At 43.8% G+C, this 12,115-nt stretch overlaps 1 protein-coding gene across 16 annotated transcripts in view; it reads left to right on the forward strand.

The window, feature by feature from the left end:
- The first annotated feature begins 1,780 nt into the window (after positions 1-1,780).
- The window catches only part of Arhgef11 (Rho guanine nucleotide exchange factor 11), a 133,554-nt gene continuing 123,219 nt past the window's right edge, over positions 1,781-12,115 (forward strand). For 9 of the 16 annotated variants that reach the window (XM_008853218.3, XM_017803557.2, XM_008853234.3 and 6 more), the window contains exon 1: positions 1,783-3,011. In XM_008853218.3, the coding sequence (XP_008851440.1) occupies positions 2,980-3,011 (32 nt within the window). In that variant the 5' untranslated portion in view covers positions 1,783-2,979. Of the gene's footprint in view, positions 3,012-12,115 lie in introns of all 16 variants that reach the window. The other 7 variants (XM_017803546.2, XM_017803550.2, XM_029556508.1 and 4 more) reach the window with 1 other exon arrangement.

A 12,115-nucleotide genomic window follows, 5' to 3' on the forward strand; every position in this document is an offset into this window, starting at 1 on the left:
CTCCCACTAAACCTCACCTCTTGTTGCAACCACCCCCCAAAAGTTCCAAGCAGAGGACCAAACCTTTGATACAAAGGCCTTTGGGGAAAACCTACGATCCAAAGGGCATGGTAGGCCATACCTGGAATTCTAACACTTGGGAGGTTGAGGTAATATGATGATGGTTTAGAGATTGAGGCCAGTCTCAGGTACATAGGGAATTCAAGGGCAGCCGGAGATACAAAGTGAAAATACCATCTCAAAGAAAACAAACAAAGGGTATGGAGAGGGCTCATTTCATCAAATGGTTGCTTGATTGAACCCGAGTTCAATCCCCATGGGTTAGAAGGGAGACTTACATGCTCACTTACCAGCCATTCTAGTCTACTTGGCAAGCTAAGGCAGGTGAGAGAATCTGTCTCAAAAAAAGGTGTTTGTCGGCTGGAGAGATGGTTCAACGGTTAAGAGCACTGATGCTCTTGCAGAGGACCCAGGTTTGATTCCAGTCACGCACATGGTAGCTAACAAACGTCTGTAACTCCAGTTCCAGGGGATCCCACACCCTCTTCTGACCTCTGAGGGCATTGCACTACAGGGGTGTACCTGCCTACATGCAAGCAATTACATCCATACACATTAAAGGTGTTTGTGTGTGGGGGGGGGTGGCAGCTAGAGAATGACACTCAAGATTGTCCTCTGGCCTCCAAACGCACACATGTGCATTGGCAGTCGTGTACACCCATACTAGGGTAGGTTTTCTGGGTAATACAGTTGCTTTTGAGTTGTTCATGCTCCCTGCCTCATTAAGGTGGATTTCGGCAGAACTGCTGTTTCCTTCGTCTGTTGTGGGTGACCCAAATAGGGTGAAGAAATGTTTGTCTCTCCCCCGGAAGTCACACAACACCTGCATATACACATGAACGTGGGCACACAAATGAGCACACAGACACACAGACACAAATTCAAACTGTAGGAAATTTTCCATTTGTCAACTTGTACTGGAAATAATTTAGGGAAATCTCTTGGTTTTAGTAGGTGCTAAGCTCTTTCTGGAAGCTCTTTCTATAAGCTTCTCACATGTAACACACGTGGAGGCACCCGAAACTTGAACAGGTGGAAGAAAGATCAACGCAAGCCTGCAGTAGTTTACCCAGGCAAAAAAAAGTTACCTCTTCAGTGCCAATGTTCCTTTTTTTCCTTCAATGGTAACGCTTGGGACTTTTGCCTAACTCCATGTTACTTAGATTTAGAAACCGTGATCCTACTCTGGGTAGGGGGCTCTTGAAAATAGCAAGATACTCAGGCTAATATGGGGGGGGTCAGCGAAGAGGGACCACTGCGAAATCAAAGTCACTGGGTTGACGGGACAGGGCCACAGAACCGCAAGGACACAGCTAGAGAGCTCCTGATACCTTCAACGCCGACCGCAACAAATCACTGAAAAACAAACTACTGGAAGGGCGCAGTCGCAGCGAGAGCTGGGCCTGACCGGGGCAGAGCTCTGGACGGCGGCGCGACAACTGGCGCTCAGCGCGGCCGGCTGTCAGCGCAGGAGCCAAAGCCGGGGTCTCCGAGTCGGCGGCGGCGCCAGGACCAGCTAGGCCGCCGGGCGCAGGGTGGCCACGGAGGAGCGGCCGAGGGCTGCGGAGGCGAGCTCGCAGACCAGGTGGTCGGCGGCGCCGTGTGAGAGGAGGCCGCGAGGACTGCGGCGCCGAGGGGGAGGAGCCTGCGGCCCCGCCCCCAGCAAACAGGCGGAGGCGGGCGCTGGCGGCGGGGGGTGGGAGGGCGGCTGCGGGCCTGGCCCGGGCGAGGGCGAGCGGGGGAAGGGCCGGAAGCCGAGCGGTCGGGACGCCGGGAGCGAAGCTCCTGCAGCGGGCGCTGAGGGCCAAGCGCCGGGAGGCCGCAGCGGGCGGGCGGGGACCGAGGCCGGGGCCGCGGCCCGGGCTTCCGGAGCCGGTGTGGAGGAAGCCTTGCCGAAGCCGAGCGGCAACAATAGTCCCCGCGAGGAGTAGTGCGGAATCGCGAGGAAGTGGGATCTCGGTTTCATGGAGGCTGCGGCCAGAGTAATTTTCGGAGCCTGGATGTGGAGAAGCAGAAAGAACTGAGGAAATTGTATCTCAGAAAAAGGCCTAACGGAGCCTGGGTCTAACCCGACTGGGCGAGGTGGAGGAACCTGCAAGTTTAAGGGAAAAAGAGCGATTTATGATTCCCTCGGGTTTGTGCTAATGCTACCATTTTAAAGGCAAAAAGCATTGCACTTCAGGTGTTTTGTGATTTTTTTTTCCTATGTGCGATTGACTCATTTTAGAATTCAAAATCCTGAATGTAAAAGATTGCTGTTTTTTTAAAGAAATTTTGGTTCCCAGGGTTGCGCTGGTCTTAGTGTGTGTACATACTGTTGTATGGGTTTATTTATTTTAAGCTGTGTAAATCAGCTGGAAGATTTTTTTTTTCCAAGTGCCATTTCGGATTTATTCATCCTTTTTTATCCTTCCCTCGAGTAATTCTGCTGTTGTCATTTTAAGCATTGGAAACCAGAGATTTTTTTCACCCTTCGGAGCTTAAGGCTCCCTTGCAAACAGAAAGACAGTTGGGAAAAAGGATTTTTATCTGTTTGCAGTTAAGACTGATGTTTTGAAGGCACATTCTTTCTGTGATTCATTTTTTAGCCTGTAGTGCTAACCTTGAAGAGATTTGTGGTTAGGATTTTGGTTTCTAAGAAGGTCATAGTTTTTTCTCTTTTCGTCTTTTTCTTTCTTTTTTTCCTTTTTAACACGGCAAGGGGAGGGGAAAGGGTCAAGAAAGCAGGAAACCATGTTAACTGGTAGAAGTAGAATGGAGCTGCAGTTACCAGGGTCCTGACAGCTGGAAGAGAAAGGATTCAGTCCTCAACTTGGGAGGCCCTCCGCTCGCTTTCTTACAAATTGCAAGGGATTCAGTCCTGATCAAGACACCCAAAGGAGTTACAGGATTCTGGAATTGTGGAGACGCCAAGAAACCATGAGCGTAAGATTACCCCAGAGTATAGACAGGTAGGTTTGCAGTTTTCTTCCCCAATACTTATTAAAAGACTGGGAGGAAGGGTGTTGCTTTTTGACCAAGGATCAGGATGGGCTCTGGGAATAAGGCAGGAAGGAGCATTCGTCTCCTGGGACTGTCTGTATGTTTATGTTCCCTCTGTGTGTGTCCATGTTCAAAACATACCTCCTGATTCTGTGTCATTTATAACCATATGCGGTGAAGCTGGAGAGGAGGAGGGAGAAGTGTTTCCAGTGGCTTTTACGTTTTGTCAGTCTAGAGGCTGAATTTGGATCTTCAATTTGCCATGCTAGGGGTGAGAAGCCCCCAGCAAGCCTGGTCGTGTGAGCCCACAGGAGTAGATGGGGACTAGCTTTAGGTATTTAGGGGAAGGGGGAGATGGTAGCAGGCAGGGGCGTGGGACTCTGCCAGGCTAATTGTTATGGTATGGTGGGGCATAGGGATAGGGTGGATCCCATTTACACTGAGGAAGATGTTCTCTGCCTGAATGTTGGCACAGAAACACTCAGAGCTGATGATCTAGGTTTAATTTTCTGTTCTTAATAATCTTGACTCTGGAAAGGGCCTCTGTGCCTGAAGGCTGAAGGAGTTGTTTTGGCTCTTAGGCCCTTGGAATCAGCTTCCCTGAGGAGTTTGCCCAGCCTCCCCTGTCAGTGGTAACATGACTGTGTGGCTGTAGTTTCTTCCTCCAAAGGATTAATACAATTTTGATAGGTGTCTGCCTTCTCATTTCATCCCCTTCCCTTCACTTGTCCCTCCTTGCAAATCTCCAGGGGAGTGTGTTTTGTGGGTGTTTCAGTCATTCTAACTGAATAGATAGTGGTTGAATAAGCAAATGGAAGAACTGGGTCTGGAAAAAGTATTAGTGGCAAGGTAGCAAAGAATATTTGCTGGGGAGCAGTTGCTCTCTCTCAGTTAACCTTTGGATATGTGTGCTTTCAGTAAGTTCCTTTTGGCTGTGGAATGTGGCCTAAAATGCATATAATCTCACTTGCAAACACTAATCTCTATGTTGTCTCAGCATCCCATTTAGATCTGTTCAGCAGTCCCCATACAGGAACCTGCCTTGGCGGTGGGAAAGAGGCAGACAACCACTAAGGATATGTAGCCAGTTGGGATCTCCCTTCCCTTTTCCGTTGTGGCCTTCTGTAGTTTGCCTCAGGGAAAGGGTGACTAAAGCTTGTGAGAGCAAGGAGGTGAATGGTTGCCCTGTTCTTGTTCATCCTTTTGGAATTTGGAGATTAGTATTCCCAAATCAAGATTTGGATGTGAACAGTTTCTCTTAATTCTGCTATGTAAGGGGATGGAGGAAACCAGGCACCAAGGGATGCTAGTAGGAGGCAGTAAGGGCTTTTGAGTTGACATGAGATGCTTCTCTGGAAGCCTCCACATATTCATTGATACGGATCTCAGGATCTGTATAGCATGAACGATTTCTTTAGTGCTTTCATAGAACATTTGCTATTTGAGCCTCACAGTGTTTCTGTCAGGTAGACAGATCAGAAGATAACTGTTCCCATTTTGCAGATGAGGAGACTAGTGAATCTTGGTTTGTCCAGTGCCCCAGGAGCGTCAGCATCTAGACTCAAACCAAAGACTTCTGATTTGGAATCACCTGGCTCTTGTTGCCCCATCCTGTCTGTTGAACTTTGTAGACCCAACCTCTAGAACGAGTGAGGCACCACATTTGCTCCTTCTCTGACAGCTGGGTTAGGTGCTCTTCTGCAGGCAAAGTATTACCTTGTACTTTGTACCTGTAATCTTTATAGTTAAAGCACTATGTTCCCCCATTGGGATTGTGCAGCTTTGCAGGCGGGGCTTTCCTTGCCTGTACCCGCCTGATTCTCTTCCTCATTAAGAGGTCAATCCTGGGACTCAAATCATTACTTGCTGTCTCTAGCTGGCTGCCCTGGATCTTGCTGCCTTAGCTGTAGGCTCATAATGTTGGACATTTTAATGTCCTGGGCTCTGTTCCCTATGAATTTAAATAATTCACAATATTTTTTCTTTCTTTCCTTTCTTTTCTTTTTTTTGGGGGGGGGTGGGAGTGGGGGGTCACTCAAGTGGATTTCCCAACTTGCTGGAATTTACAATCCCTCTGCCTCCACCTCCCATGTGGTAGAAACTTACACCATGCTGAAGGGACTGGTTGGAAGGAAGTGCTGCAGATTATGGCATCAGGGATTCTCTTCTCTTTTAGGTTATCAGATGCTGTGCAGAGATGCTTGTGAAAGATGCTCTAAGAGTGTTTTAGAAGATTATTCAGTTCTTGCTCTTGGAGAGCATGCTGTCTGATTGGGGAACTAGAAGTGGCAGTGCCAGCTTATAAACCCTAGCACTAGGGAGCCTGAAGCAGGATTGTAAGAGGGAAGCCAGCCTGGGCTACATAATGAATCTGAGGCCAGCCAGAGTAACTCATTGAGACCCATCTCCAAAACACAGGACTCCCAAAGGCCACACAAAAGCAACACTATTTGCTGTGAAAGCAGGGACTATATTAGATTTGTTTGTTTATGTCCTACCTGCCCAGCTTAGTGTCTTATATGCAGGCAGGGCTCCAAAGATTCTTGACAAACAAATTTGGAATAGATGCACATATCAGCAAGTATAAATTCTTTCATTTCAGAGTATTTTAATGAATTCATGATACAGTTTCAAATGTAGTCAAAATAGGATAAATTAGAAGTTTCCTAGGTGATATGTATTTTCTAAAAGATAAAAGGACAGTGGAGAACCATGTATTAGGAGACAGAGTGTGGCTTAAGTAAAGGCTGGATTATTTACCTTTACCAGCCTTTTACTCCCTTTCCCTGCTGATCTATAGAAAGCATGAAGTAGTATTCATCAGTAGTTACTGAACGATGAAATAAAGTGTAGCTGCCTGTATCCCTTTCAGTTTTTACCCTTAACATCTTATTGTCCCTTAATTTGAATTTCAAGATTTTCCTAAAATATCTATCATATTGCAAATGGAGATTATTCTTAGTTCCCTAGGGTAAATGTTTTTGCAGTGGCTGGGTGGGTTAGTTAGTTTGCATCTGTGAAACAGCTTTTCTCTGTATAAAGGTAGCTCACTCCTGTGAAGACCAAACCAGAAAAGTATACTTAAGCCAAGCTTGGTTTGACTTTCCCAGTAACTATGACTTTGGGCAAGTCACATGCCTCTATTCGCTTCCTCCTGTCTAAAACAGTAGTAGTTAATGTATGCACTTCCCAGCTCACACTTATTGCGGCTCCCTTACAGGACTGTTGAAAGGAACAGCTCTAATGAGATAATATATTCCAAATTGCTTTTTAAATTGTAAAACTCCTTGTAAATTCTAGATGATAAACTCATAGATTTGATTTAGCTTTTTGTGCTGCTTTGTGAGTTAAGTAACTCAAATTAAGGGGTGTCAGAAAGTTTTCTATTATTTTGAAGAATTTAAGCAAAACAGTCTTATTGCAGAAGTGTATGGTTAGATAAAAAGAAATGCTGTGTTGTGGATGTAACTCAGTGGTAGCATGTTTGCCTAGAATGCAGGAGGAGCCTGAGTCTGATCACCAGCATTACATAAACTAGACAGATATGGTAGTACACACCCCATAATCTCAGCATTTAAGAAGAGTGAAAGCAAGAGGATCAGAAGTTCAAGGTCATTATTGGCTAGGTAGGGAGTTTGAGGCCTGCCTGAATTTTTTTGACCGTGTCAAAAAGAATAAAGGAATACTGGGTGGGATGGTTTCCTACATCTGTACTCCCAGCACTTGTGAGATGGAGGCAGGAAGATTATGATTTTAAGGCCAGCCTTACCTACATGTCATGTTTGAGACCTGCCCATTGAGACCTTGTCTCAAAGGACAAAAAAAAGTTTTCTAGAGGTCTCTTGTCGAGTGAGGATACTAGAAGACTGTAAAAAGAGGAAGGTTACTGAATCTCCTTCCCAGGAATGAGTGAGTATGTATGTATATACATGTACATTAACACATGTTCATGTGTGTGTATGAGCCCAGAGGTTGACATTAGGTGTCTTCCTCATTTGCTCTCCACCTTATTTTTTTGAGACAAGTTCTCTCACTGAACCTGGAACTTGTAGATTTGATACAGCTAGGCTGGTTTGGCCATGGTGCCCCAAGATTCCAAGCTCAGGTCCCCATGCCTGCAGGGCAAATGCTTTACCTGAGCCATGTCCCCAGCCTTCTTCCCAGGAATTTTGATGAATGGGAAAGACTTCTTCTACTTTGGCTCATTAGAGGTCATTTAGTGATGTGGGGTAGAATGTGTTATGGGTTCCCCCCTATTTTTTTCCTCTTTTTTTTTTTTTTTTTTTTTTGTTTCAAGGTTGGGGCCAGAACCCAGGGCTTCTTGCATGCTAGATGAGTGCTCAACACCAAGTTAGACTCACAGCCCCAATAAAGATTTGTTAAGTGATCCCTGACCATTCCTTGTTATAGAAGCATATTTCAAAAGAAATGTAGACCTTCACACTGTTTACCTATCAGGGATCCTTTCCGCCTGGGCTTCCTGTTTGTATTGAACTCTACGACCAAGAAATCCCCAGGCATTTAACTTAGCTTCTACTGCTTGAGAAGATTGGTTTCTCAGCCCTGTGCATAGGAGCTACAAAGATTGAGTACCCCAAAATGCTGAGTCTCTTCCGCAACATACCTTTGTTCCCAGCTAGAGTATGAATTGAGAGATGGCAGTGAATTTGCAGGTGAAACATTTGACTATCACCATTATGAGCAGGAACAGGCTAAGCTTAATTTTAGACACTCAAAAACAGTTTTGATAGAGCACTCTAATACTTTTGTTCTCGTCAGAGTACCATCAAGTGGAACTACTGACCTCCAGTTTAGGAGCATGACAAAAAATAAATGACTATATTCATCAAAAAACATTTTTTTAAATGTATGGAAACCATAAAGTAATCCCTAATTTAATATAAAGGAGTTCTAGAAGCTTACATAAACTTTGTGAAGTAGAGTTTGGAAATTCTGGAGTCTGGATAATGTTCCTTACTGCTTTAAAATCCAGGATTTTGATGTGTGTTATTTTAATTGTTATTAACTGAGATTGCTTCACATCTTCATAGTGGCATTACTGTTAAAAATCAGCTTTATTGGTTTATTATTTTTATTTATTTATTTATTTATTTATTTATTTGTCTTTTTCAGACAGGGTCTCCTTGTAGCCCCAGCTGTCCTGGAACTCACTATGTAGACCAGGATGGCTTCGAACTCACAAAGATCCACCTGCCTCTGCCTCCCAAGTGCTGGGATTAAAGGTGTGCGCCACCACGCCCAACCCTGGTTTATTATTTTTAAAACTTAATTGGAGGTTATCATGTGGCTTAGAAGCTCTTCCCTGGGACTATGTGTTCTTTTTCTCCCAGAGATCTGTTAAGTGGCATCCATGGTCACTCCTTCACCCCATTGGTCAAGCAGGATGTAAGAAGTTACTGATTCTAATCTCCAAAAAAATTGGAGACTAACAATCAGGTTGGAGTTTCTGGGAAGAATACCAGCATCTTGAGTTAACAGAATGGATGTTGGGGCCAACTTTGCTCCAAACTACATAGAAAAAATGCTTACCTGCTTTGGATCTCCATTTTCTTAGCTGGAAAAATGAGTCAATTGGGCTAGCTGGCCTCTAAGGTTTGAGCCTTCTACCTGCTATGTTCTTAGAGCCTTTTTTAGTCAACCAGAACTGGGCTTTTTTGTTTTTTAATTTTTTTATTTTATGTGTATGCATGTATTGCCATGTAGGTAAGTGCACCCATATCCTGCAATGCCCACGGAGGTCCGAAGAGGCTGTTGGATCCCCTAGAACTGGAGTTTGGGGTGGTTGTTCGCTGCCATGTGGGTGCTGGGATAAGAACCTGGGTCTTCTGCAAGAACAACCAGTGTTCTTAACCTCTGGGCCATCTCTCCAGTCCCGAAGGCACTTATTTTTAAGGTCTAGAAGAACACTGAGATTGGATGAATTTGAGGGAAAATTCATGGGAATCTGGGAAGAATCTTAAGGAATCACTTTGCTCTTCTTGATTCCAAATGAGATCTATCTTGAGTTAGTAAAGATAGGTCAGGGTCTCCCTTTTTTTGTTGTTTTTTTTTTGTTTTTCGGTCTTTTTGAGACAGGGTCTCCCTGTAGCCCCAGCTGTCCTGGAACTTACTGTGTAGACCAGGCTGGCCTTGAATTCACAGAGATCCGCCTGCCTCTGCCTCCCCAAGTGCCCGGCTAGGGTCTCCCATGTTAAGTGATCTCTGTGGAAGGTTGTTCCATGAATTCAGTAGTAATAAGACCTTGGGATATTAAACTTTTCCTTTGCTACAATTTAAAACCATTTTTATTGTCTTTCAATTCTGACTTCAGTGTGGGCCATAAAATCACCAGTCTTTCCCCCTGATACTTATTGTTTTAACAGCAAATTAATATATAATATGTGAGAAAAGGACTTTGAAAGGTTGAAGTCGCTTCAACATCTTGGTTTCCAGCCACTGCTTCTTTTCTTATCAATATTTTGGGAACAACTACTACAAAATGGCAGAATGGGATCACCAGTGTGACCTGGCCTGTGACTTCTCAGGGAACCAATTTAGCAGCCTTCCAAGTAGTGACCTAAGATCTGTGGCACTTGGCAGTCAGTTGATTGGACTGCAAATATTTATTAAATAGCCTCATGCTCAGCTCAGTTCTTGGTGTTCTGGTAGATAACATACAAGAATGTGGAGCTGATGTTCTTGTTGGTAATGTTATTAATGAAACTACACAAAGTGGTATAAAAAAATAATACATAGTTGCTGAATCTTTATACCATAAAGGTACATTCAGGGCTGGTGTACTCTGGTCATCCCAGCACTTGGGAGGCTGAAGCAGAAGGACCAAAAGTTCAATGCTTGCATAGGCTAAATAGTGAGACCCTACCCCCTGCAAAGAAGGTAAGTTTAGAAAAGCGTGAGCTTGATATTGGTAAAAATAGACGGGGAAGACTAGTTTAAATTATTTACGTAGAAGGGAGGAGAGGCTGTTTTGGACAAAGAAACAATGTGAAGAAAGTGTCTAGAACAGGTGTGGCCTGGAAATGGTAAGACTTCAGGTCCTATAGAGCAGAAATTTAAGTTGACAAGATAAACAAGTTCCAAATTTATGTGGTAGAAAAAAGGAGTTGGGGAAGGTTTCTGCATTATGTGGTGATGTTAAAAACTATTTTTTAAGACCAGTAAGATAGCTCAGTGTGTAAAGGTGCTTGCTACCAAGCCTGACAATCTGAGTTTGATACTTGGGACCTATGTGGTAGAAGGAGAATCTCTCTCTCTCTCTCTCGCTCTCTCTCTCTCTCTCTCTCTCTCTCAAATATAATTTAAGAAACTTAAGAATAAAATAGCTATGTCTGGTGGCACATGCCTTTAATCCCAGCACTCAGGAGGCAGAGGCAGGTAGATCTCTGTGAGGTCCAGGCCAGCCTGGTTTACATAGCAAATTCCAGGCCAGCTGGGGCCATGGGGACACCTGTCTCAAAAAAATTTTAAATTTAAAGTTCAAGTAATGTCTAAAGAGAGAATTCCGGTGTCCATATATAGTTTAGAAGAAAGCTGAAAATCAAGGTGGCTCTAGGAGCTTTTGTAGCAGCTTTGGCAAGAGATGAGTTTCTGGATCAAATGGTGACTCTGGGACTAGAGAAGAGGCTGGGTGCAGAAGACATTTTGGAAGAAGAATCAACAAGGTACATTAGGGCTAAATCAAATGTGATTCCTGACTTTGTGAGACTAGTTGACTATGAAAAGCATAGTGCTGTTGATAAAATAGGACCTTTATCAAAAATCAATCACTTTCTCCCGCTGGTACCCAGCAGTTCATTGAGTACAGCATATTGAACAGTATTTATCTTGCAAAGACTCTTAGGTGAAGCCATTTCTACCAAATAAGTTCAGAATCCTTCAGTGTAGTCTCTGTTGGGGGACAAGGGGGCTTTTTGAGACAGGGTCTCCCTTATAGCTCCAGGTGACCTGAACTTGCTATATAGACCAGGCTGGCCTTGAACCCACAGAGATCCACCTGCCTCTGCCTCCCAAGGGCTGGGATTAAAGGTGTGTTCCACCACACCTGACATTCAGTGTAGTCTTTTAAAAAGCCTGGAAAGGACAGTTTGTTTGGCGAAATCTTAGAAAATTGGGTCATGTCATGAAGATATTAGCATATCAGTCATACCCTATTCCTAAATATCAGACCATACTCAAGGGATATAGAAACCGTCCTAGTAGATTAATACAGAAAATACAGGACTTTAAGTGAAAGGATCTCTTGGTGGCCCCCATGTGGCCACTACTAACTAGCTATGATTAGGATGTTTGTAAAAGCATTTTGTGAATTCTGTAGCCAAACATGGTGAGTGTTAAAGAATTTGGTTTGGGGGCTAAAGAGGCAGCTTAAAAAAAAAAAATAAAAGAGCACTTACTGTTCTTTCAGAGGACCAGGTTTCATGCCCAGCACCCACATGGCAGCTCTGTTGTACCGCCCCCCTTCTGGCCTTCATGAACAATACACACATAGCAGTAAACATAACCAGCAATCAAAACACTTGTGCAAATAAAAAAAAAAATCGTATTTTTTTTTCCTCCTATTTTTTTTTAATTTTTGAAAATTATTTATTTAATAACAACATACTTAGAAGAAGCATATCATTACAACACAATCACCATACTCAACAACGGTTTCCCGAGGTAGGATGCATCTCTTCCAAAACTGGCCGCAAACCCCCAGGTCCACAGTTGAATCACCACAGTCATACAATATTGTACTCAGTATAAACCCCACAAGACACAAACTAAACGACGTCCCAACCTCTAAAAAAGATCTCCACTTCATTATCAAAACACACAGTCTCATACAGAAAAACCCCTTTTCAATGCAATTGACATTGGACGTTTGCACATGCACCTCCAATCTCTAAATATCTGACCACCACTAGTCACAGTTGGTTACCCTCTGAGCTTCTAGGCATCCGAGCATGGACACAAAGTATCTTAGCTGATTATTGATTTTTTGGTCTCTAGAAAAATTTTGAAGATAGTTTATGATAAATTGTTTTCATTTTTCCCTCTGAAAATATTGTTT

Source organism: Nannospalax galili, unplaced genomic scaffold (assembly GCF_000622305.1).
Source record: "Nannospalax galili isolate Female #2095 unplaced genomic scaffold, S.galili_v1.0 scaffold591, whole genome shotgun sequence".
Classification (NCBI taxonomy): Eukaryota; Metazoa; Chordata; class Mammalia; order Rodentia; family Spalacidae; genus Nannospalax; species Nannospalax galili.